This window comes from Ochotona curzoniae, unplaced genomic scaffold (genome assembly GCF_017591425.1).
Source record: "Ochotona curzoniae isolate NIBS_2020 unplaced genomic scaffold, NIBS_Ocur_1.0 contig_2404, whole genome shotgun sequence".
Lineage (NCBI taxonomy): Eukaryota > Metazoa > Chordata > Mammalia > Lagomorpha > Ochotonidae > Ochotona > Ochotona curzoniae.
Window position 1 is genome coordinate 4,320,661 of NW_024465451.1, and position 25,056 is coordinate 4,345,716.

General features: G+C 45.7%; 1 protein-coding gene across 1 annotated transcript in view; it reads right to left on the bottom strand.

Annotated features, from left to right (window-relative positions):
• Positions 1-25,056, bottom strand: part of CSMD2 (CUB and Sushi multiple domains 2) — a 580,178-nt gene that overhangs the window by 460,786 nt on the left and 94,336 nt on the right. Inside the window, exon 3 of the mRNA XM_040974400.1 lies at positions 8,807-8,919. Within this exon, the coding sequence (XP_040830334.1) occupies positions 8,807-8,919 (113 nt within the window). The remainder of the gene's footprint in view (positions 1-8,806; positions 8,920-25,056) is intronic.

Genomic DNA, 25,056 nt, shown 5'->3' on the forward strand with positions numbered 1-25,056 from the left:
ACAGTTCCTACTTTGCAAAACTCCAGTATCCAGAGGCTGAGAGACCTGTCCCATGTCCCACAGCTCCTAGGGAGAGAAACCAAGGTTTGGATGCGCACATCTCTGACTTAAAGGCTTGCACTCTTGTTCCTCTCCACATTCAGGTGTCTCAGAGCACCCTGAAGCTAGAGGACATGGCTTCTTCATTCTTGTTTCCTCCAGGTCTACCTTCAGGGCTAGCACACAGCAGATGACTGTAAATGTTTACTAAGTAAATGAATGAATGAACGAACAAATGAGGACATTGAAGTTCAGCAGAGGTGCACCTTGTCCATAGCCAGCCACCCACACTACTCCTTCCCCATTGGCACTGCTTCCTCCTGCACCCTCCCACCAGGGAGCTCTGGGTATCAGGATCAGCATAGTACCATCTCAGAGCTGCTATGATACTCCTCCCAAAGTGGGGGAATAGCACCGTGTATGATGAACTCTTAGCAGAATGACTAAGAACAAGATGGGAAAATCATCCTTGTTCTTCATTTAGTGAGAACACTGCCCAATTTGTCTCAAATGCCACATCTCTGTGTATTAATTTGCGACTCCACAATACTGATTAGAACAGATGGTCCTCTAGTTCTCAAGACAGGACCCAGGGAAGGGGAGCAGATTCACTCAGGGATGCCATGCCATCTCTCTTAGACCAAGTAGGTAGACACCCATCACCCCCAACCCCAGGCGAGGTCTAGGCACCAGGTACGCCTGCAGTTACAGCCTGAAGTGGCCTGAGTGGTGAAAATTGCATTATCAGTATATACCCACAGATGATCAAATAGCTCCCATTAGCCCAATTCTGAGATGTCTGCATAATGTCCTAAAATGGGGGCACTCCATCAGTGTGAGAAAATGGTCTGGAAGGCCGCAGCCAGCACAGGAAAATCGGCAAAGATAATTAAGGTAGGGATAAAACCAGGAGGCCCAGGTGACCAGCTTACCAGGTTCCAGCTCTGTCTGGGAATGCCAACTGCTTTGGTAGCATGGTCAATCTTAACCATTCTCGCCCTTCTGAGAGCCACAAAGGCACACTGCACCCCCAAAGCCATTCTTATTCTGCTTCTCCATACACAGCAAGACAAGGAGCTCCATGCTCATCTGTCCATCCATCCTTCACAGACGCTTCCCACCAGCCCTGCTCCAATGCACTTGGTCTTCAGGCAGAGATGATACTGATGACCTGCTGGTAGTAGCACAGTTTTCAGGAGTAGCACTAAATTGAGCATTGCTGCTTCCTGGCAGCTCCCCTCTGGGGAGAGACATGGAGACGGGCTGAGGCCACATGTGGGGACTGTGAAAGCAAGGATTCAAAAAACCTGGGACTGCACACAGCCGGTGCTCAATAAGTGCTGGCATGATGAATAACAACATTCCTATTGCCAGCTTCACAGGTGAAATCAGCCTCTCAGGAATGTTCTTCTGGGAGATCAGAGACTCTTGAGTGGCTTTCAGGGTATCTGTGACATCCCTAAGTAATGCAGAAAACTGTTTCATTTGTGTGTGCTTGTGTGTGTGTATGTGTTGGTGAAAGAAAGACGGGAGTGCTTTCAGGTCCACAACTCCTAAAGCAAACAGCCTACTTATGGACTTTTACAACGCCCTCAGTTATAAAGCCAACATCTCTAACACAAAGACAAGAGGCCTTGGCCTTGGCCTCATTAGTGCTGAATGCCCCAGGTGACAGGGCCTGGGCCATGGGCAGGCTTCCCAGCATGGCTGGAGGCTCACAGACACACAGAACACTCAGATCCTTTGGCCAAGAAACCACAGTCTGGTTGCAAGGCTAGACACACCAAGGGCAGCTGCCCTGAGGGTTTTATGCAAAATCCGGAGCCAGGGAATTGAGATGGGGCTGGGATTGTGGACTATGGCATTATAGTTATTTGGTCTCGTGAAAGGATTCCAGTCAAGTCAGCTTAGCAGGAGAGTTACCTAAGTAAGAAGCTGACATTTCTCTAGAGCTGATCATCTGCCAGGGCTCACGCTGAGTGTATCCTATAGTCTCTCCCCTAATTTTACAACAGCTCCCTGCAGTCAGGGCAGGTTGAGTGTTCTTTGCCTGAAATACCTAAGACCGTGGTATTCTGGGTTGGGCAATGCTCAGGATTGGGGACTATTTAGAGACATTGTCTTCAGGAATGGGTTGTGAGTCTGAACACAAAATTCATGGTCATAGGCAAGTTTATACAAAGTGTTAAGCACACCTGTGTTTGGACTGTGTTTCATCACATAAGATCAAGTGTAGAATTTTCCACTGGTGACAAGTCAGCTCTCATGAAGCTGCAGATCAGGGAGGCCCAACCTGTGCACAGGCACAGGCTTAGAGAAAGGAAAAAACACATCCAAGGCCACAGAGCAAGAGAGCAGCGACACGGGGCTTGATTCTGATGACCCCAAAGCTCAGATCTTAACCCTATACCAAGCTACCTCTCAATCGGTGGCTATCAGGGAGTTTGTGCAAGCAAGTGATTCCTCATCCTTCCAGGTTCTATGCAGAGATGGTAAGTGGGCTGGGACAGATTGGACTCTGATGGTGAGCTCCCAAGACCATATTTAGATTGGCTAAGCACAGAAATGCCCAAGAAGCAGACTGTGAGGTAAACCTACTCAATATTCAGACTGCTAAAATGCAAAGGTGTGGTCAGGACCAGGTGTTAAAAGCCTGCAATATTCTCGCCTCCTGGGCACGTCTGGTCTGCTCACGGTTCTTGTTCCTGTCACATCATGATCTTACTCCAGAGTCGACAGACACAACCTGATGCAATCTGTGAGAGTCATGTGTGGGGAAGGCGGGAAGTCAGCTGGCCAGGGTGAGAACCATAGCATCCAAACGGAAGCAAGATGCAAACATCAGGAAGAGAAATGGGGGAGCAAACTGGGAAAGAGGCAGACTCTCCCCCTGCCTCAACACACACACACACAGACATACACACAAACACACATATACACACACACACTCAAACACACAGACACACAAACACATATGTACACACAGAGACATACACACACATATATACACACTCAGACACGCATACATGTATACATGTGTGTGCACATACATGCACATGTACATGTGTGTACACAGAAACACACAGTGACCCACGGCAAGCAGCCATGCTAGAGCCAGGGGCAGAAAGTGAGTCACAGAAATCAAGTCACAGGCACTTAAAAGGCAACAATAAAAATAAACTAAAAGAAAAACAAATAAACATCTAAAAGAGTATTCATCTGATTGTGGCACAGAAAAAGACTTTTCCAACCACGGCACCCCAAGTAGAAAGAAAAAAGAAAACATTTAAAAAATTTATATTTAAGATGAGTGGCATAAATGTTAAAACAGCTGAACATCAAAAGAAACCAGTCATATTGATATCCTTCATGTAAAAAAAAGCCCACTTTCAAAGAAGAAAAATACTAGTACCCCAATAAAAAACTAGACAGACTTGTCAGAGGAAATTTACCAAATGGTTTACAAATGGCCAGCAAGTGATGACAGATGCTCAACTGTACCTACAATCAGAGATGCAAATTATCACAAGATGAAGTTCTATCATTCATTTATTTTAATCAACGAAGCTGATTTGAAACTCACCAACCTGCAAGTGAGGCAAGGACGGGAGGTAAGCGCAAGCCTGGCTGCTCATACGCCAAACGCCAAAGCGTGCATTAGTGCAACCTTTCGAAAGACACTCGGGATTCAGAATCAAAATGTAAAGTATACACTCTTTGACCCAGCAATTGCACCATCAAGAATTTGCTCTAAGAAGCTAATTAGATGAGGGCTCATGTTGTATATATAAGAATGTTCTTCATCTAAATGTCTACAGAAGATGACTGGTTAAGTAATTGTGGGATCTCAAACCACAGCAGCTCCTTGGCTGGTATTCATTATTGAGGACAAACCGGGGCTACTTGTATTAACACAGAAAACGACTGGCCTCATTAACCAGATTCCAAAATCGCACATAAAGGGCAATCTCCTGTGCCATGGGCTGCATGCATGCATGTTAAGAGTACAGAGAGCTATTGAAATGAGTACTCACCGGACCGGACCTGGACAGGTGGCCTTCCCCAGGCAGAGCAAGAGGGGACAGGCCATCACCGAGAAAGACAGGGAGAGAGAAGAGGAAGAAGAGGTGGAGAGGGAAGAGGGAAAAGGAAAGGGGAGGAGCGAGGACGATGGAGAGGGCAAAGGGGCAAGAGAGCAAGAGAGGGGAAGAGAAGAGGGGCAGGAGAAAAGAGAGAAGGACAGAGGAACAGGGCCAAGGAGATGGGGAGAGAGAGAAGGGGAGGGAGGAGAGAGAGAAAGAGAAGGGGAAAAGAGAGAAAGGGATAGAGAGGAGATGGGTAGAGGGACAGAGAGATAGCGAGAAGGAAAGGAGGAGAGGGAAAAGAGGGAGAAAGATGGAGAGGAAGAGGGAGAGAGGAATCTGCTGGTTTACTCCCCAAAGAGCCAAAAGAGCTGTGACTGGGCCAAGTTGAAGCTAGGAACCAGGAACTCCATCTGGGTCTCCCACGTGGAGGGCAAAGGCCGTTTTCTGCTGCTCTCCTGGATGAACGTGCAGGGGCCTGGATTGGCAGCAGAGCTCCACCACTTCAGCATGGGTTGCCAGAACCACATGCAATGGCTTCACCTGCTGCACCCCTCTGGTAATCCCCGGAAAAGTTTGTACATATTCCATGAAAAATGTGAACAACAGTCAAATCAACCAAGCATCAGTTCCCTTATCTGAAAACCCTTTCAGAGAAGCTTGGGGAGAAATTCCCCGGTGCCTCTGTGGGATAGAGAGGCACTGAAGCCACACAGATGTCCTGTGTCCACCCCCGAAGCCACACAGATGTTCTGCGTCCACCCCTGTTTCTGATTAGGCTCCAGCACGCCTGCCCTGGGGGGTGGCGTCTCCAGACTGTGCCTTACCCAAGCGTTTCTTTCAGGGGGGCTATTGCAGGATCAGAGTACAGTGCCATAAAAAGCCGCACTTGGGCTGCTGGCCAGGAAGTAGTCTTACACATCACACCAACCTCTGCAGAGCCCCTACTGTTACACCTGTAAGGCGGAAATGGTAACATCTGTCCATGGGGACACTGGTAAATTAAATGAGAGAACATGTGTCAAGTGTCTGGTATACAACTGGCGCTTGATATAATCCCCTTCCTTCTTGTCCAGTGGCTGCAGCCCACACTCTAGCCTTCCCAATGCCCCGACCCAATACAAACCAAGCATCTTTCGTCAGCCCAGTGTTGGACTAATGCCCTTCCTGATGGCGTGGTGTGGGCTGACACCCTCCACCTGATTTTGCCTTCCTGCTAAAGCTCTCACAGCGGCTCAGGCCCTTATCTGTGCATTTCACACTTGGGATGAAGGTACAGGAGGATCAGACTCTCTTGGAGAGCAGATAATCAGGGACAAGGGCCAAGGCAGTCACTCAGAACAGGGCTTGAATGCCACTTTGAAATGAAGACGGTGATGGGTTCGACAGAGAAGTGTGGTCATTGGGACTAGGGACAGCCAGAGCTGGCAACAGGTTCTGCTCCTCTGGAGCCTGTCTGGACGGCTGCCCCCCACATAGCATGAATGCCTAAGGGGTGCTCCACCACAGAGGGAGGGGTTGATTGCTTCCCTGGATGTGAGGGCAAACCCTCCTTTTGACTACTGGAACTTGCCATTCCCTCATCCTCACAAGAATCTAAAAAATCTACCGTTCAAGTGCATGACCGAGAAGTTAGTACTTACCAGCCAATCCCCAGAGATTAGAAATTATGAGAAAGTGAACCCAGGGTATATCCACAGCAAGGGCTGCCCTTCCTGTTTCTCCCTCACTCCCTCCCCGCAACTCCGCCACCAGCAACTCAAACTTTCACCGATGTGCAACCTGCTCCGCAGTGTAATTCCAAGGTCAACCAACAGGATGTGGTGACGGCCTTGGCTTCCTGAAGGCTGATGCCTCTGATAGCACAGGTCTCCATGTCCCACTCCGTAGCAGTGCAAGGACAGCCTGCCACACATCCTGGGCAGTCTGCAAAATCCCTGCCGCAGAGCCTACTTACATACTAACCCAGCCACAGCAGCTGGGAGCACTGGCCATGGTGTTTGCCAGGACCTCCCCCAAGAGACTTTGTCTTTCTGGTGCCAGTGACTTAGAGACCTCACAACATCATGGGGCTTGGGCAAGACAAGCTCCTCCCTCGGGGTATCCTGTTGGGGAATGCTGAGCAGGCCCAGGTCTGGGCTGCTACCCCCAGACAGACAGGCTTGTAAATGTATCCAAGTTGTTTTGTGAACTCTGTTGATTCATTGGCCCTAATGTGAATGTTATAGAAGCTGTAGCTCAGCACTGTCTAGTAGAATTTGCTGCCATGATGGAAAGAGTTTTTGTCTTTGCAACTACAAACCACATGCAGCAACTGAACACTTGAACATGAGACCAGAGCAAACAGGATCTTGGACTTTAAATGTATTTAAGTTCAATGAGCTTGCATGCAGACAGGCACATGTGCTTAATGGCTACTGGAATGGCACCAAGGACTTAGAGTGAGGGCCAGCAGACTTCGTCTGGAAAGGGCCAGAGAGTAACTATTTTATAGGATTTGTCCATCACATGAGCAAGAATTCCATTCCACTCAACCTATAAACAAAGGAGCAAGGGTGTACCTGCTAAAACTTTATTGATACATAGGTGAGAATCTGCAGCATAACCATGCATTGCTTAACAGCATTTCTGAGAAATGTGTGTTCTGGCTATTTCATCTTTGTGTAACCATATGGAGTGTTCTCACACAAGCCTAGATGATATATCCCACTATGCAGCTAAGACGTAGGGTTCCATCACTGAACCAAAGGGCATTCTATGGGACATGGCCATGCTTGTCTTCCTATGCCTGGTTTATTCACTTAGCCTATGTCCTCCACGTTCATCCATGTTGTCACATGTGGTAGAACCTCCCTCCTTTTTTGAAAGCTCAATATATTGTTCCTTTGTGTCTATAGCACATTTTCTTGATCCACTCATCCACTGGTATACACTTAAAACACTGATTCCACAACTTGATTATGGTGAATAATGTTGGTGAATAAAGCACTGCCAACTAGATCTGCCCAGCAGGCCTCAGCTGTCCAACACACTCCTAGAAAAGATACACCTACTCTCGGATTTCTGTCTGCAGTTGAGATACAGACAACTTCCAGTGCCCAACTACAGACCTTGACCGTGAACTCTGGACTAGGACCTCTGAGAACTCTCAGATCTGCTGGGCCTGAGGGAGGCTTGGCCTTGTCCCCAGATAGGAAGGGGTGGTCAGGGGGCCACAGGATACATTTTTCTTCAAGTCTCATGAAACTACAGGCTTCAGGCAAAGAAAAAGATCCATGAAGATGGTTGAAGGACACTCTTGGATTCCCATATGTATTAGTCACTCCCAGAATATCTGGGGGCACTTCCTCTACAGTCTCTAGCCCAGGCTACCTCAACGCCACCCCACTCCCCAACACAGTGCCTCTTCCCAAGGTAGGCACATGGTGTAGGGAGCTAGGAATGGTCCACGGAGTCTTTCCTAAGCTTCAAAGAGGCCTCACTTAGGAGCTTGAAGAGAATGAGTCTGGAATTGGAGCCAGAGTGAAGGCAGAAGTAGGACAACCAAGATCAGACACGATATTGGGTGAGGCTAATTATGCCTTTCTTTAAGAAGCCGGGCTATCTCAGGAGCCCTTACTTTAATGACAGCTAAGTGCTTGTCAGGAGCCCTCAGTTAAACCAAAGCAGAGTTCATCAGGAACCACTGTTAAAGGAGTGAGCCTTGCCTGGAATCTTTAACTGAGGTCACTGCAGGAGCCCTCAGCGGCTCAGGTCTAAGTCTGCAGCTGCCTCACCCTAGCTGCCACCAGCGACAATCTCGGCCGTGCAGGTAGGGCAACCTGCCTCACATGGTGGACTCCCAGGCAAGACAAAGATGCCATCTATTTCTAAACTGCTGCAACTTCATTCAAGAAACCGTCCTTAGTCTTCAAGCTCTCAAACAAAGGCAAGGGAACATTCAAATAACTGCTTTACCTGGATGTTATTAATTATCATTAACAGTCTTAAAACGTACTTATTAATGTTCTCACCACAAAATAGCAGTGCAGGTCTTAGCCAAGAACAGCGTAATTACCTATTAATGAGATGTAAATTTCCTAGGGAAATGACAGAGATCTGGAAGTACCACCTTCTGAACTAACATAATAAAGTTAATAATAATAGTGTATAATCTGAAGATATTAGTGTTCATTTGAATTCTAACTCCATACTTAAACAGACCAAGAGAAGAGAAATTACCTACACAGCTCAAACCAGAACCCCCTGATCCCCGTGATTAAGGAAATACCGATTGTTCTTCTCTGAATGATACAAACTAACTCTTTGTAGTCTCAGCATTGAGCTCTCAGCTATTTATTTTATCTTTTTCACTTAGGCTTTATATCTCTCTTATTTTCCAAAACAACCTGAGGTACCTTAGGCAATTAACCTCCAGGCAAAACAGAGTTTCAACAATAAAGACACAACAAGGTCCACTTCAAGGTGATGGAGAAGCAGACAGTGCCAGGCCCGAAAGATGAACTGTGGTAACTCAACTTTGATTCCAACCTTCAGCTTCCTGAGCGGGTGGGAGGAACCATCTGAGCAACGGAAGCCTGGCTCAGACCCTGCAAGCTCTGAGGCTGAGAGCACACGACCGCGCCAGAGCCGTGGCAATGCCCCGTCCGTCCCAGGCTTCCGGGGCTGCGGCAGGAGACACCTACCTTCGTAGCTGGCGTGGAAGCCCTGGGCGCTGACCGCATAGTCACTGATGAGACGCAGGGTGAGAGTGGTGGCCGCACTAACGATGGTGGCAGGCAGCTGAAATCCCGTAAGTCTGGAAGACAAAGAGAGGCAGTCAGTAAAAAGGACCACGGTAGGAATCTACACATCCTTTAAGCATTTATTGAGCACCTGTTGGATGCACAAAGCTGATCAAAGGACAGGGAGGGACATGGGAAAAGCTCAACTCGGGCATAAAGAGTACATGCAAAGCAGATTTACAAAGTGCCCACAGCAGAGGGACTAAAAACCAGCAGAAACCTAAGGGACAATTCCCTCAAAACCATAACCTGAATTTCCAACCCAAATGCCTCCCTGCTTCGCTGACTTCCTTCACTTTTTCTCTGTGTTTTTTTTTTCTTTTCTGTTTCTCATCGATGTCCTTTGAGGCTCTGAATATACCTGACCACAAATTGAGGACTAATAATTGCCAAAGAAAATATTTATTCACCTATTAAGAAGAAATAGTTAACCCTAAATAGCAGCATGTGAGTATCTTTCATCACAGACTTTATTCTTTAAAAGGGATGGCTACTGCTTTTATAGCAATAAGTGCCTATTAGTTTGAAAAGAAGAATGCAAAAAACAAAACCTCAACACAATCCAGAGACAATCACTTCTCAGAGTTGACAACACACCACAATGCCAAGATCAATAGGTGGGATCATATTCAACAGAATAATTTCATACAAATGGGATCACGCTGTGCATGCTTTTAAAATTAAAATGCTTAAAATTTTCTTTTGGGAATCCAGCTGAGGAGAAAGAACAGGTACTGGTGAAACTAAAGGAATTACTGAAGTTATGGTAATCAGTTGGTTTTGTTTTTTTTTTTTTCACAAGACAGTCCTTTTTAAAAGATATTTGTTGATTTGAGAGACAGTTTTCATCCACTGGTTTTGCCTAGCAAATGCCATGGCACAAGCTGGGTCAGGAATGCTATCCAGATCCCCATAAAGGGCACTATTGGGAAGGTGGACTTGAGCCCATATCAGTACTGCAAGAACAGACAATAAAGTTTTCAGTGCTGGGATAAAGTCTTGCCCCAGGGGAGTCATTCTTTTTTTTTTTTTTTTAAGATTTCTTTTTATTGGAAAGGCAGATTTACAAAGAGGAGAGGTAAGAGAGAAAACTCTTCCATCTGCTGGTTCACTCCCCAAGTGGCCAGAGCTGAACTGATTCGAAGCCAGGAGCATCCCTGGAGTCTCCCACGCGCATGCTGGGTCCCAAGGCTTTGGGTTGTCCTCCACTATTTTCCTAGGCCACAAGCAGTGAGCTGGATGGGAAGTGGAGCATATGGGACATGAACTGGTGCCAATATGGGATCCCTGTGCATGCAAGGTGAGGATTTAGCCACTAGGTCACTGTGCTGGGCCCAAAGCGGAGTCATTCTTAAGATTACACTGGACACTCAGTGACAACGTTTCATGGGACTTAGTCCACCACTGCGTTTCTGTGTAGGCTAGCCCCTTCAGAAGCTCTGACTGTGCACACACAGGTGGTAATTAAGTCACCAATCCCTCACTCACCTTTTTCCTTTATCCCCTCTCCGAGGCTCATCCCATTCTGAGCCCCGGAAGAGAACCCAAGATTTGCTTTCATCCCCATTTTAAATAGATATTGGGGTTGACTATGTTGCCTTTGGACCCCACTCTCTACTCCCCTGTGCTTCCTATCATCTTAATGCACAGAATGAAGAGATTATACACAGGGCTCAGACAAGTTAAAGTGAGTGTCCGGGATATCTGCTCATTAACAATAGTGAAGTTTTAGCCATGTGTTATAGAAGACCTTGTCCTTATCACCGTCCTAATCTTATAGGATTCACAATAACTTGGAATCAATGCGCAAAGGAAGAACAAGTGATCAAATTACAATGGAACTGACCAAACAGGTTTCAAGGCGTTCTGATCTCCATATCCATTCTCTCTCCTCATCAAAAATCTACATGTAAAATAATGAAAGCAAACAAATTACAAGGAGACTAACTTTGCAAAGGTAATCATCTGGTGGGGACAACCTTGGCCTTTCCACATGTGAGCTCTGTAGATGACTCCTGATTTCCCCCATCCGTTCCTGGGAGCTGTCCTCAGCATGGTAGTTCTAACAGGTAGCCCACCTCCCACTGCAGTTGTTCAAATGACCAGTTGTGGGCACTGTCCCTCTTTCCCTCCTTCTCAAAGCCTGTTCAAGTATGGAGAAGAGGGGAGAGGGCATACGACCTCGGCAAGGTCATTCTGGGTCCTTCCATGGGACAGGATAAACTGTTGCTAAGTCGTTTATTGGAGACCTTCAGTCATAAAGCTCAGGACGGGCTGCAGCCTTCTGCTTTCATCACACAGAGCTTATTTAATTTAGACAAAATGATGTCACCACACAGAAATGCTTCAAAAGCTGAGCAGTGGAAGACAGACAGAGCCTTGATGATCTATTTTTGAGCTATGCAAACATACTCATCCCTGTCCAGTTACATGAGCCAACATCCTTTCTTTCATTTTGTTCTTCTCAAGCTGTATGATTTTGGTTTTTATTTTGTGAAATTGGTTGAGTACTGATAATAACAGGATGAAGGCCTAGAGGCCTCAAGGAAAATATTGATTGATTGAATTACATGAAAATTAAAAGCATGCATGCATAACAGAAGAAACTGTAAAAAGATGAAGAGAAAAATGAGAACCAGATTATCTATAATATACATGACAAGAAGAGTCTATATATTTTCTATAATATATGACAGCACAGGCACTGACAAATCAATAGCAAAGAATATAAATATAAATACAGCTAACTGGGAAAAAGGAGAAATGACATGCACAAATGAAAACAGAAAGATGGTCCTTCTGACACCAAAATATGAAAAGCAACCTATAAGGTTCATCTTTTACCTATCAGGTTGGCAGATGCCCGGAGCTGGTCAGAGTTAAGGAGAACAGACTCTGCAGTCATCAACAGGATAAGAGGAAAAGGCTACAGACTACATACACATGTTTGACAAATTAAATGAAATGGACCAGAAGTTTACAAACTATCCTAGCATTCCCATAGGAAACAGATTATAGAAACAACTATATACCTACAAAAGAAATTGAGTTAGTAATTTAAAAGCTTCCCAGTAAAAAACATCCAGGCTTGGACAGTTTCACTACAGAATTCTAACAACATGTAAACAAAAATTTGCATCAACTCTCTACACAATATCCTCCAGAAAAGAGAGGGAAGCAAACCTTTAAAGCTTATATGGAGGGAGAGATATATTATGGCATAGTGACTAAAGCCTCTGCCTGTGATGCTAGAATCCCACATGGGTGCAGGTTTGACACCTGACAGTTCTGCTTCTGGTTCAGAGAATGTATCTGGGAAAGCAGAGGAAGATGGCCTAAATGCTTGGGCCCCCGCACCCAGGTGGCAGACCCAGCAGAAGCTCCTGGGTCCTGGCTCCTGTCTTGGGCCTGGCCCAGCCCCCCATGTAATTATACCTTTCAAGTAAATAATATTAAAAGAAAAGCAAAGACCAATACCCTACATGAATATAAACACAATGAACACAAAAATCCTTAAATACAATATTAGCAAAAAGAATTCAGTAATATATAAAGGTGATTGCACACCTTGACCAAGTGGAAGTTGGTCCTATGATGCAAGACTGGTTCAATATTTGAAAACTAATCGATGTAATCCACCATATGAAGAGGCTAAAAGTAGAAAACTTGCATGACCAGATTAACTGATGCAGAAAAGATATTTGATGAAATTCAACATCCAGTCATGACCAAAAGGGGAAAAAAAACAGACCTTGAGAAAGCTGAAAATGAAGGGCAACTTTTGCGATCTGATAACAAACATTAAAAAAAAAAAACCACGCTAACATGAAACTTCATGGTGAAATACTGAATGCTTTTTCTCTAAAATTGACAACAACTCATGGATCCAAACATCCAATTACAGTATCAGTAAAAGACATGAGGAGATGTCTTCCAAGAGGGTAATAGATACACAGTAACTATTCATAAGGGAAGTTTTCTCAACAGCATTGCCATTAGGCATGTACGCCAGAAGACCATGCTGAGACACCACTGCACACTTATTGGAACAAACATTGTGCTGACATGAAACAACGACATTTCCCATACATTACTGGTAGGCGTGAAAAAAGGTACAGTCACTCTGGAGATAGTGTGGGTGCATCACACACACACACACACACACACACACACACACACACACACACACACATTATAAAACCCAGCACAAGGACCCTGTATATCTTTCCCAGACGTGAGAAAATGTATAGCCACACAAAGACCCTGTGTGTGATTGTTCACAGCAGTTTTATTCACAATAGCCCCAACTGAAAACAACCAAGATGTCCTACGACAGGAGGTGAATGATTAAACTGGTGTGTCTACACGAGGGACTCCATTCAGCAATAAAAGAAAGAATGGACTATTGATCAAAGGACAATGGGTGGACCTCAAGGACATCGTGCTGAGTAGAGGGAGGTGGGGGAAGCTAATTACAAAAACTGGCGCACTGGATAAAATGATAACGTTAAAGAGACAGGGTAGACTATTGGTCTAGTGCTTAAGATGCTCCTGAAAATACCCACATCCCACACCAGAGTATCTGCCTAAACACCCAGACCCAGCTCCTAATTCCTGTTGACTGCTAAGGCACACCCTAGGAAGCAGTGGTGATGGTACAAATAATTTGGTTCTTGCCAACCATATAGGAGACCAGGATAACGTTAAGCTCTTGGCTTCAGTGCCTGCCCAACCCCAGTCATTGTGGGCATTTGAGTAGTAAAGTTTTAAAATATTAAGGAGATGGCGGTCAAGGATTGGGGTGGTGAGAGCCAAGGGAGAAGGTGTGGCTATGAAGCAGGAGCCCAAGGCAGATCTCAACGCAAGGCAACAGTCCTGCATCCTGCTGTGGTGGTGGCTACCGGAGCCTACACAGGTAACAGAATAATACAGGAGGATATATACACACACTGCAACAACATCAAGTTCCCGTTTGTCACATGGTGCAAGGGTCTCGGAAGATATAGCCTTTGGGGGAACCCAGATGATGGGTATAGGGGACCTCTACGTACAGCCTTTAAAATTTTGGGCCCAGTATGATATCCTTAAGGCTGAAGTCCTTGCCTTGCCTCCACGGGGATCCCATGTGGGTACAGGTTCATGTCCTGGCTGCTCCACTTCCCATCCAGCTTATTGCTTGTAGCCTGGGAAAACAGTGGAGGATGGCCCAAGGCCTTTTAACCTTGTGCCCTCATGGGAGGTGCAGAGGAGGTTTCTGGCTCCTGGCTTAGGATTGGCTCAGCTAAGGCTGTTGCGGATACTTGGGGAATGAACCAGCGGATGGAAGATATTTTAGCTTTTGTTCTCTCTTTATATCTGCCTTTTCAATAAAAACAAATAAATCTTTAAAAAACAAAATAAAATTTGCTGTGACTGTAATGACTTCAAAACAAAAAGTTTAAAGCATTACATATCTTGTTCATTTTACATTTCAACACCATTTAAACTCAGTCTGCCTGGATTGGGCTTCTACTTCCTATTTGGCACTGCTGGGTACCTTTATTATAGCTGCTTCATATTCATTCCTATCTCATTCCACTCTCTTTTTGTCCACCTACAGCACTGACTGGGACCTTGCTGGAAACAGTCTGACAACAAGAACCCTAATCTAGACCCTTTGGGCCACAGCTTACCCGTCCTTTGGTTTCCTTATCCATACTAGGCCACCACCTTCACCCTAAATAGTCCTGACTGTGGGTGATGGACCACCACTTCGCTACGAATCCTAGGCATTTAAATATCAAATTATCCCTGTTTAGAGCCACACCTCTACCAGGATCTGATCCCCCAATGCCCCATCCCCACAGGCTCTATCTCCCTCTGTACCCAACTTACAAGCAGACACAATGTGCCTCACCCCATACCCACCAGAATCAAGGGATTCCAAGGTAATATGGGGAGAGCTTTTTCCTTAAGCAACATGTGGTTTCAAGGAAGATTCTCAAATTTCTGCCCTGAAGTCGGCCCTAGGAACGCCATGCTTCTTCAGTAGAAATTGCTTCCTTTTTCCCCAAGTTAGTTCCACAACATGTTGCACCACATTATGGATTCCTAGACCCTAGTTTCTTGGTACTGTATTGACACAAACTGTGAATAGCTAATACACACTGTCAACAAACAATTACAGTTTTATCATTTGCAATGTACGAAATTGAAGCTAGCGAGGCACTTTCTCTAAGCTGATATTTACTGTTGCTCTGCTATTTCCCAGGCTTGGCAGGTAAATTCTGGCACAGAAGAGAAAGCACTCAAGCTGTGGAGAGGGGAGGGTGTGTGTGAAAGCCAGAACCTCCCTCATCAGGATCCTAGCAGCACCTTTCCCCTCTCCCCACCCATTCATTCTCTCTAGGGTTGACTTCAGCTGATGAACCTGCAGTCTGCAGGGGCGATCACATTGTTTGTCGGATTAGCAGAAGAAACACTCAGACGTGCCTATCTTTTACCTGACAAGTCTAAATGCCATTTGGGGAAGGGTGAAATGCCTTCCAGTTGCAAAATGCAGTCTTAAGGGAAGAACAGTGAAATGACGGCAAACAGAGCAGGAGTCCTTGGCTACCTCTCCTGTTGCCTCCAAACTGTGCCAAGAAGCACATCTTGCAAACAGGTGGGGCAGGAGTATGGCCTCTACTCCCCTTCCCTCCTCTGCCTTTGCCTTCTTGCCTGGAGTAACCCAGAGTCTTCAAAACTGTAGACATGCAGAACCCCAAGCACTCACTCTCAGTACAGAATGCAACAATGGCACCCTGGTGTTGTCAGGATCAAGGCCAGGATGCCTAGTGAGGTTCACAGAGCTTGCCTGACTTGGTGCTAACAGCTGCTCTGCTCCATCTTCTGTCAGGCTCCACCCTTCCACATCATCTGCCAGGAGCAGGAGAATGGTCAGACCCAAGAGTAGAGAATAATGAGGAACATTTCCTGTTGCAGTGTTGAACACAATACAACTGATTTTCAAAGCACATTTCCTGCGCTGCGTTAGTGGTACAGAGGTTTAACCACCTCTTGAATGCTCATATCCCATATCATAGTGTCTGAATTCTAGAGTCAGCCCTGCTTCCCATTAATGAACACCATGGAAGGCAGCAGCTGATGGCTTATGTACTTGGGTCCCTATTACCCAAATGGAATTGAGCTCCTGGCTTCAGCCTGGCCCAGTGCTGCTGTTGGGCACATGAGGAAGAGAATTAACAGTTGGCGAATGTCTTTTTTCTCTTTTAGATAATAAACTTTTTTTTTAAAAAAAAGTTTACTTTCTATCACAAGATAGACACTATTCCAAATGCTGTTGTTGATTAAAAACTTTTCCCAACTCTCTCCCTGCTCCTATCTGTGGTGCACAACTGGATTTGATTCTTCTAATTTTCCATGCACCATCCTTAGGGTCTTGGCATATGTTAATTCCGTTCCAGAATACATCTTAATACTCCATAACTCTTAGGAGTTACCTTTTACTCCTTCAATGCATCCAAATCTCATTGCAAATGTCTCATGTTATTTCTGGAAAGTTGCATTCCTAACCTTCAAGACTACTCCAACCTCTCAAAGATATGGCATCATTCTCTGTGTCTTTCCACTTTCTTTCTAGACACAGAGTGCAATTGTGCCTCTCTACCCGTGCTGAGGTCAGGCCTGGCTATGACCCCAATTCTTGCAGGGGAGATGTGGATAAGACTGCAGTATGCTGTCACAGGAAAAACCAGGTGTACATGTTGCTGAATGTCTTACCCATCCTGGCAGTGCCATGATTTTGGGCCTCTGCCAGGAGGGGTCCCTGAGGGACCTCATTGGACAGAGCACCTGCAAATCCTCTCTGAGCACACAGGAGATGCTGGACACTGATAGGAAAGTGTGACACTCACAGTTCCCAAGGTAAAGAGCACAGAACACCGGGCAGCGTTATAAGGAGAGACAGCAGGGTGGTTCAGGAAACACAAAGGATCAAGACCAGGAAAAACCTTGGTTTCTCCAGGGAGGAAACAGGAGAAGCAGAGCATGAAACTTAAAGAATGGGTAAGTCTTAATGACGTCAGAGGCTCCCAGGGTACAGGAGCTGTCCACAGTTGTCCAGCAATCTGGTGCTACAGTGATTGTTCAGCCATGACGTGAGCACTCAGCACAGGAGATGCTTGGGCTGTGGATTGGTTAGCCACACTCCCACGGTGGGGGTTGCTTGTTATTTCAGGTCAGCAAAGTCCCAAGATGTCAACACATCAAAAAATACAGAAAATAAATGCATGCGTCATATACACAGCATAACCGGCTCCATCCTGTTTCTTCCCTGCTATTTATTATGTCCTAGCCAGATGTTTATTGAAGCAAATAGTTTTGTTATTTCATGATTATCTCATGAACATCTCCATGACTAGACTGAGAAAGCCAAAAGAGCAACAGAGATGTTTGTTTTGCTCTCCTTGCTTGTGTATTTTTAAATGAATGCATAAATGAATAAATGGATGAATGGCAGGTTATTGGCATTTCTAGGACAACCCCACAAGTGATCCTGCTTCTGGCTGTGCAAAGAACAGGAAGAAAAGACACCAAGGTGCGGGCCAAGTAGCCCTGGTTTGGCGGCTCCCTGGAAAGCCCTTGAAATGGAGCTAGATGAAGGGAACAACAGACTTGAATGCTGGTTTCACCTTTCAATCACTACAGGGGAAGGATGGCCTTTGAATGGGTACGTGATTCGGAAAGGGCAGAGGAAACGCTGCACAGGGTAGAGGGGGCAGTAAGTCACAGGGCACAGTGAGATTGTCCTACGACAGGACTAGCTCAGGCTGTGGTTAGAGTAATGGCACTTGCTTCCCTGTGTAGAGTTTGGGAGAGGTGGCAAAACCTTAGAAGGTGACCCTCCAAAACGTGTCCTACAATGCTCACTGAATAAACAGAATCGGAAGAGCTGGCATTATGGTATAGTAGCTAAGGCCATTGCCTGTGGTGCTGGCAACCCACATGAATGCCAATTTCAGAGTGCTGATTAATTCACTTCCGGTCCAGCTCCCTGCTAATAGGCCTGAGAAAATCAGCAGAACATGGCTCAAGTATCTGGAGCCCTGTACCTAACCGAGATAACCAAATGAAGCTCCTGGCTTCTGGCTTCAGCCCAGCTCAGATATTGTGGCTCTCCAGAGAATAAACTAGCAGGTAGAAGATTTCTCTCTCTCTCTCTCTCTCTCTCTCTCTCTGCCCCCCATTTCTTTCGGCCCCCTTCTCTCTCTGCCCCCGCCTTCCTGCCTCACTTTCACCCTCTCTGTGCCTCCACAACTCTGTTTTAAAATAAATAAATAAAATAAATATTTTTAAAAAGCAGAATTGGGAAGTGCTGAATCAAACACAGGCAATAAAATCTCAGGGAACCAACCAACAAAACAATAAAGATCTTATGAGGGTTTTTTGAGCATGCCAAGTCAATATAAAACTCCAGAGCAGGAGTGGATTTTACAGAGTAACTCCCAAGCTCTTATTCTCAGGGAATTCTGGGGCTGAGACTATGTGGACTCTTCTCTGGGAAATAAAATGCCCTGGGAAGGTTGGTCCTGGAGGTTAACTTCTTATTTCTTTGGCCTTGGGTCTACTGATGCTGCCAATCCCAGAATTCTTGGAATCCACAGCAACTGAAGTGTGGTGGTCCTTGCCCCGAGATCTAGAGATCCTTATAACAAAGTCCTGTATCTGAGGGTGATCCATGAATGTCACTTCTTTGCAGTCTTCAAGAACCCAACTACTACAGAATGATCCTGGAATAAACAGTAATAGAGCAAATGGGGCTTTTATTGAATTGTTCTCATTTAAGGCTGTTAGCACATCAAACAGGAATATAAAAAGAGGCCACGTCAATTGACCTTGGGAAGAAAAGAGTAACAGTAAGCAACATTTGTCACACTGACAGGCTAGGCAAATAGCATTTTGATTTGCAAGCAACCTTACTCCAGGCAGCATCTACAAGTTAGGTACATAAACCATTAAGCTAAAAAGAGAACTATCATTATAGGCACCATCCAGTAATTTGCAAGTAATTGATGGATATTAGTCATAACCACACACAATACATGTTCACACACATACATTCTCAAGACACATGCTCTCTATGGCGACTACCCTTTGCATCTCATCAGGAGCTTCTAAAATTGGGAAACTTGGAAAAACTGAGTTTTCCATGTGTTTTGGTACATGCGAATACTCCACAAAGCTCATGGATAAGGCATATTATCCAGTAAAATAACATAATAATAATAATAATAAATAGATTTCAAGATTTCGCACCTAAATAAACCCACCTTACCATTCTATTTTCAACAGACCTTTTGAAGGTCCTTCCATCGATCACAGACCCTTTTTACTATGAGAGCATTCTGGGGCCCGGAGCCCTGAGGAACTCTCTTGGGAGATGACACACTCATGCAAGACAGGTCCTGTTGCTACATTAGCCACAGTCTTGGAAACCAGAATGGCTGAAAATCTAAAGAGAAGACTTGTGTTCTGCCATAAATCTAGGAATCTTGTAATACAGAAGCCTCCATTTGCAAGGGTGATCCGACACAGAGCTGGTATCAGCAGATATTTGGACATAGCCAACTTCAATCCAACTGTGTTCTCACATTGTCCAAAAAGCATCCCTAGGCCCCAATAACCCCTGCTTTCCGCTGCAGACATACACCGAGACTCAAAGGCCAGGACGCCTGTCCTTGACACAGCTGGATAGCAGCAGTGCTTGCCTCCAAAATCACCACATTTTCCAGGATACATCCTGGCTTCCCAAGCAGGAACTAGAGTCATAGCAACACCCCCTGTTGCAGTCTGAAAAGAGGAGAGCAGCACTGTAGGTAAAGAATGCAAACCCACTCTGTCAAAACCCAAGGGGTGATTCCCAAGAGCTGCAGCACGGTTCTTGCCCCCCAATGCGCTCTGTCCCGCCAAGCTTCCAGGTGGTGTTTCACGGAAAACTATCTGATGGGATGTCAGCAGCCTTGCCTAGGAAGATGGACAAATGCTTCTGGGAAAAACCTCAGAAATTCCCAAGCTGCACGCTCAGATGGCCCTGGGTGCTTCAGTGGATTCACAAGGACATTGCGGGATAGCTAAGTGTTCAAGTGACATGGTGACACTGTCTAGCAGCTAGAGGGAACATGCACTTTTAACCTAAGGCTCCACTGCAGCAGACAGCATGGTACCTTTGCAGGACTGGGGCCTGGGTGGTTGGTGTGATCACAAGATATGTTGTGAAAACCAGTGTGGAAGAGGACAGAGTGTGGGGAATAGGCTATGAGGGTGGAAGTGTATGATTTCATTCCAGACTTTGAGAATCTGGCAGGTGTCCACCAAGTGCACACACCCAAGAGCCAATAATTTACTTCAGGCCAAAAATAAAAATATTTCTCTTTAGATTTAGATGTGTTATTTTCTTCAAATAGCTGCAAGATCATTGGGGTCTATCTTTTAATTGAGTTATTTGGACTTAGCTATTTAGTTAGCAGAGCTCATAGAACTGTCTGTGTGTGTGTGTGTGTGTGTGTGTGTGTGTGTGTGTGTGTGTGTGTGTGTGTGCGTGTCTGTGTGTCTGTGTGTCTGTGTGCATGTGTGTGATTTTTTTCACTGATTGAGCACCATGGGAAAACTACTGAGCCACTAATGACATACTAAACTAAGACATCCAAGCAGGCTTGGCTCTTGTGCAGATGACTCTGAGAAATCCTGCAGCAAGAAAAATAGATGAACATGGTTGAGGCCAGCTGACTCCCTACCAACCCCTTGCTTCAGCACACTGAAGAGCAGCCCTATTTATGACACGAGCTCGGGAAATTAGGTAGAGGCTTCTCATGACTTGCTCTATGCTCTGATAGGTTCAAAAAACAGACTGGGGTTTGAGTTTCTCCCACGGGCAACATTCAGATGTTTTTTCTCATCAATCATTCATGCAACAAATATTAATTGCATGCAGACTTAAATGTCATGTGCTATGCTTTGTTCTGGGGATAGAAATTCACAAGATATAGATGTGCCCTCAAGGATTCATCCTAAAAAGGAGGCATTTGCATGGACCTATCCTAAAGCCAAGAAACTCCTCATGACCTTCACACCATTTTGCACCAGACTGCCTCTATCTCTTGTCTTAATTTTTTTTTTCATTAGCAGTCTCCAACCCATCTCCCTTCAGCTTCTCAGGACTTCTATTAGAAGATCACAGAGCAGCTGGTATGATCACTTTAAGACACATCATGTCACTTTTCCACTCAGAATCTCTCCAAAGATGCACTACAGGATCTCAAAAAAAAAAAAGCCAAAGTCCTACAAAGCCATGGGCCATCCTCTACCACTGTCACCCAATCCACCACTTTGTTCCTGTTCACCAGAAAGCCGCCCTTGCCCGTTTGCCTTTGCCACAATGATCCCTTATGGTTTCTCAAACATCCCTGGCAAATTTCTGCCTCCAGGCCTTTGTACCTGTTGTTCCCCCATCTCCAGCATCGCATCTATCTTCCCAGATGTGTATGTTTGCATATGTCATGGCTAAGAATATCTATGGGAAAACTAATACTGAAGAATCCCTCTTCTTCTTCAGCTCTATTCCAACATATCCTTAATATTGACATCTTTGACGGTCACTCTGATAAAAGTGTAGCCCTCCCCCCATCCCCAGCTCTGGGCTCCAGATCCCTCTGCCCTGTACTTTCTCTGTGACACTCATCATCATCGGACATTCCCTGTATTTCATCATCATCCTTTTTGAAGTCTACCCTCCCTCACTAGCATGAGAATTTCTCAAGGACAGGGATTTTTATCCATTTGGTTCACTGGTCTGACCCCAGCATCAAAAACCACGGCAAACACATTGTTAGAGTCAGTAACGAACTTTTTATTGTTGAAGACACAATTATCATGCAATCCAGTTAGTGCAGTGAGAGACTGGTGCCCAGGGACTCTGACATCATAAGTCTGAGCTGATCCAAAGGACAGATCGTCAGCTGGCCACCCACAACACACAGAGGGCCGTGGCAGGATAGGGGGTGGTGTGAGCGGAGGAAAGACACACTCCAATATGAAATTATCCCCAAGCCAAGGACAGGAGAACAAATGGCTACAATGAACTGTTCATCCCTTTGCCATGACTGCTTAATTACCAGCCTCCCTGAGAGAGGGGATAAGACTGCAGAGTCCGTTCAGCCTTCCAGCAAACGGAGATGTTGTTTTCTCTAGGAGCCTAGAAAACCTGATTCAGGTTGGCCTTCCATGGCCTCACCCAGTTCCTACTCCTTGATTTCAGCCATTTGGGAATGGCAGCGGCTGTGGGTTGAGGCTGCCCTTAAGGCTTACACCATCCCTGGGGATGTACAGAATACCTGAGACTCAAGTAGGCCCTCAGAAGCATCCAATCAAGAGTTGGGGCCACCCAGAAGAGCTCTGTGTTTTTATTCTTCATATACCAGGCAGACACAAACAGCAACAGTTGCCCAAATGTCAGTGAACATACAGGCAGTGGTGTCCCAGAGTTCTCCATCATGAACAGCTGATGTCACTGAGCCCTCGACAGCTGCTGAGACTTCCCCCCAGCCCCCAGGAATGTGCAAGTGGAGACTCTGGGAGTCCTAGGGAGGCTCAAGATATTCATCATGTCTCTAAAAGGGTGGGGACATCTTATCTTTTACCATGAGGTTTGCCTGTTGGCCATGACAACCTGTTCTGAGTATCGTGCTTGGCCTGAAAAGATTAGCTTTCCATGCTGCAGCCAGCACTTTGCTGTGTGCTATAGGCATCAGCTAGGCCCAGCTCCATGACAACCATCGCTACGGCTTTCAGGTGCTGCAGCAGGACATACCCAGGCTCTGTTCCAATGATCAGAACAAAATGATCCTTGAACATGCTAAGAGGGCAGAGCCAGGCCGCAGGACACAAAGCATACTGTCTGTCGTTTTCTCATACTCTGGGGAGCCAGGAAAAGCAGGAGCTTCCAAACAATGGCCTAGGGACAACAGCGGAGTTTCCCCTGTGAACATGAAGACTCCTGGGGTACTGCTCAGGCTTGGTTTCCATGTTGAGTGGAACTCAGAGCTTGGAGATTCAAGCATGGCCACTAACAACTCAGTCTCAGGAGACCACGGTTGCCAACAGTCAAAGACAAGCAGAATTTACATCCAAATCAAAGGAATCTGCAGTTAACCAGAGACAGCCTTTACCTCTGAGGCATGCCTGCGGATGAGAGGAAGAAGCAGAGCAGCAGGGAGCCTGTGGTCACCGAGTTGCTGAAGGTGTTTCAGGCTCTAAATCCCAGAGTCCACTCTGATTTCCTATGTAGTTTTTCAGGGTTACCATGCCTGACAATTCCATGGGGTGCCTTTCACATGGCACCCCATGGCTTTCAGGAAGCAACAACTGCCAGATGGAATTTGGAACCAGGTGTTATCTCTTGAATGCCACCTTTTGGGATCATTTTGGGTGTCATTATCTGCAAAGCAGGGTCTTACTTAATTCCCAAGAACACACCCAAGCTGAGAGAAAGATGATGCGAAGGAAGACACGAAACCCTGGAGACAATGGCAAGATTTAAGGGGTTGGCATGAGGAAACAATGTGGGCATCACTTCTGTAAAGACGCTCCAGCGATCGTGTCCCTAATGCGGCCCCCAGTCACATTGCACTAGTTCCTTTGTTTGCTTTTCCCCATCATGTTTGTCCCTCTTAATAGCTTGAATTACGGGCTGTTTCTGAAGCCCCAACCCCTGATGTGATGGTATTTAGAGGGTGGACTTCATTGGTGAAATTAAAGTCAGATGAGATCATGAAGATAAAGTTCTCATGATATGATTAGCTTCCTTAGAAGAAGAGACACCAGAGAGTTTTCTGTCTTGCTCTCTCTCTGCCACATAAGGACACAAGAAGGATGTTGTTTGCAACCAAGTGAGGCCTCACCAGAACTCAACTATGCTGACACACTGATCTTGCATTTCCAGTTTCCAGAACTGTGAGAAAATGAATATATACTGCTTCAGACACCCAGTCTATGATGTTTGGTTATGATAACTCAAGCACAGTAAGACAGAATCCGGTACCAGGAGTGGGGTCCCCAACATGGCACCATTCCCCAGGTTGATCAGCCAACTGCCTAATGGCAGTCTGATTACCTGGAGCCACATCCATCATGGAAGAGACAACATTTTGCTAATGACACAGACACTTTACCTGGACATGAATTTGCATTCCCTGACTGCAGCACTTCCACCAACACTCCCATCCAGAGAGCACATTCTCTGTTACCATGATATTCCAGCTGCCATTGTCCTATCCTAGGAAGTCACTTTGCAGCCTCCACAGTGAAGCAATGGGCTTGTGCCCGTGTTCTCCGCAATCCTGAATCAGCTGGCTTGGGAAAGTAAGGAAATGACCTCTTAAGGACATAGTCACTCTGCTAAATAGGAAGTAAAGTTTTGCTGAGCCTAGAGAGTGTACTCAGAAGGTTGTATATGCTCAAAATTGGTGCCCAGCCCACAGTGTTAATTCACCCACAGCCAGAAGTCAAAAAAACAGGAGTCGCTCCACTTACCCTGCCTATCTGTAGTGACCCAATAGGAAACAGTATTTTTGCTTGTTTCCTGTCCCCAAAATGACATGCTAGGCTAGTCCAGAGGTCTTAATTCAAAACGAGGAGTCTTTTAAAGGGGAAGTTAATACTGCCACATTGCCACTTTGCACTCCCAGTGCCTCTGAATCAACAAGCAAAGAAGGATGACCAGGGTGGCTAATCCTGATTACTAAAGGGTCAGCTATCATGGAGACAAACATGAGTATGTCCAGAAGAAAAGAGAACCTGTAGGGCCTCTATTAGTGTCTCCACACTGTGATTAGTCAATGCAAACTCACAGCAGCCCAATCCTGGTGGACCATTTGGGGCACAGATCTTTTGGGAATGAAGGTTTGGGTTCACATCAGACAAGGAACCATGATCAGGTGAGATGCTGGCGGAAGGCAAGGAGATACAGAACAAGAAGTAGAAGGAGCTGTCAACACCAGTTATGGCCATCAACCAGTTTCAGAAATGAAGCCTATAATCATTACGCACATTCCTTTCTATCTTGGTATGCCTATGTTTACACAGGTTCACAGGGACATACACATCTAAGTCTACTA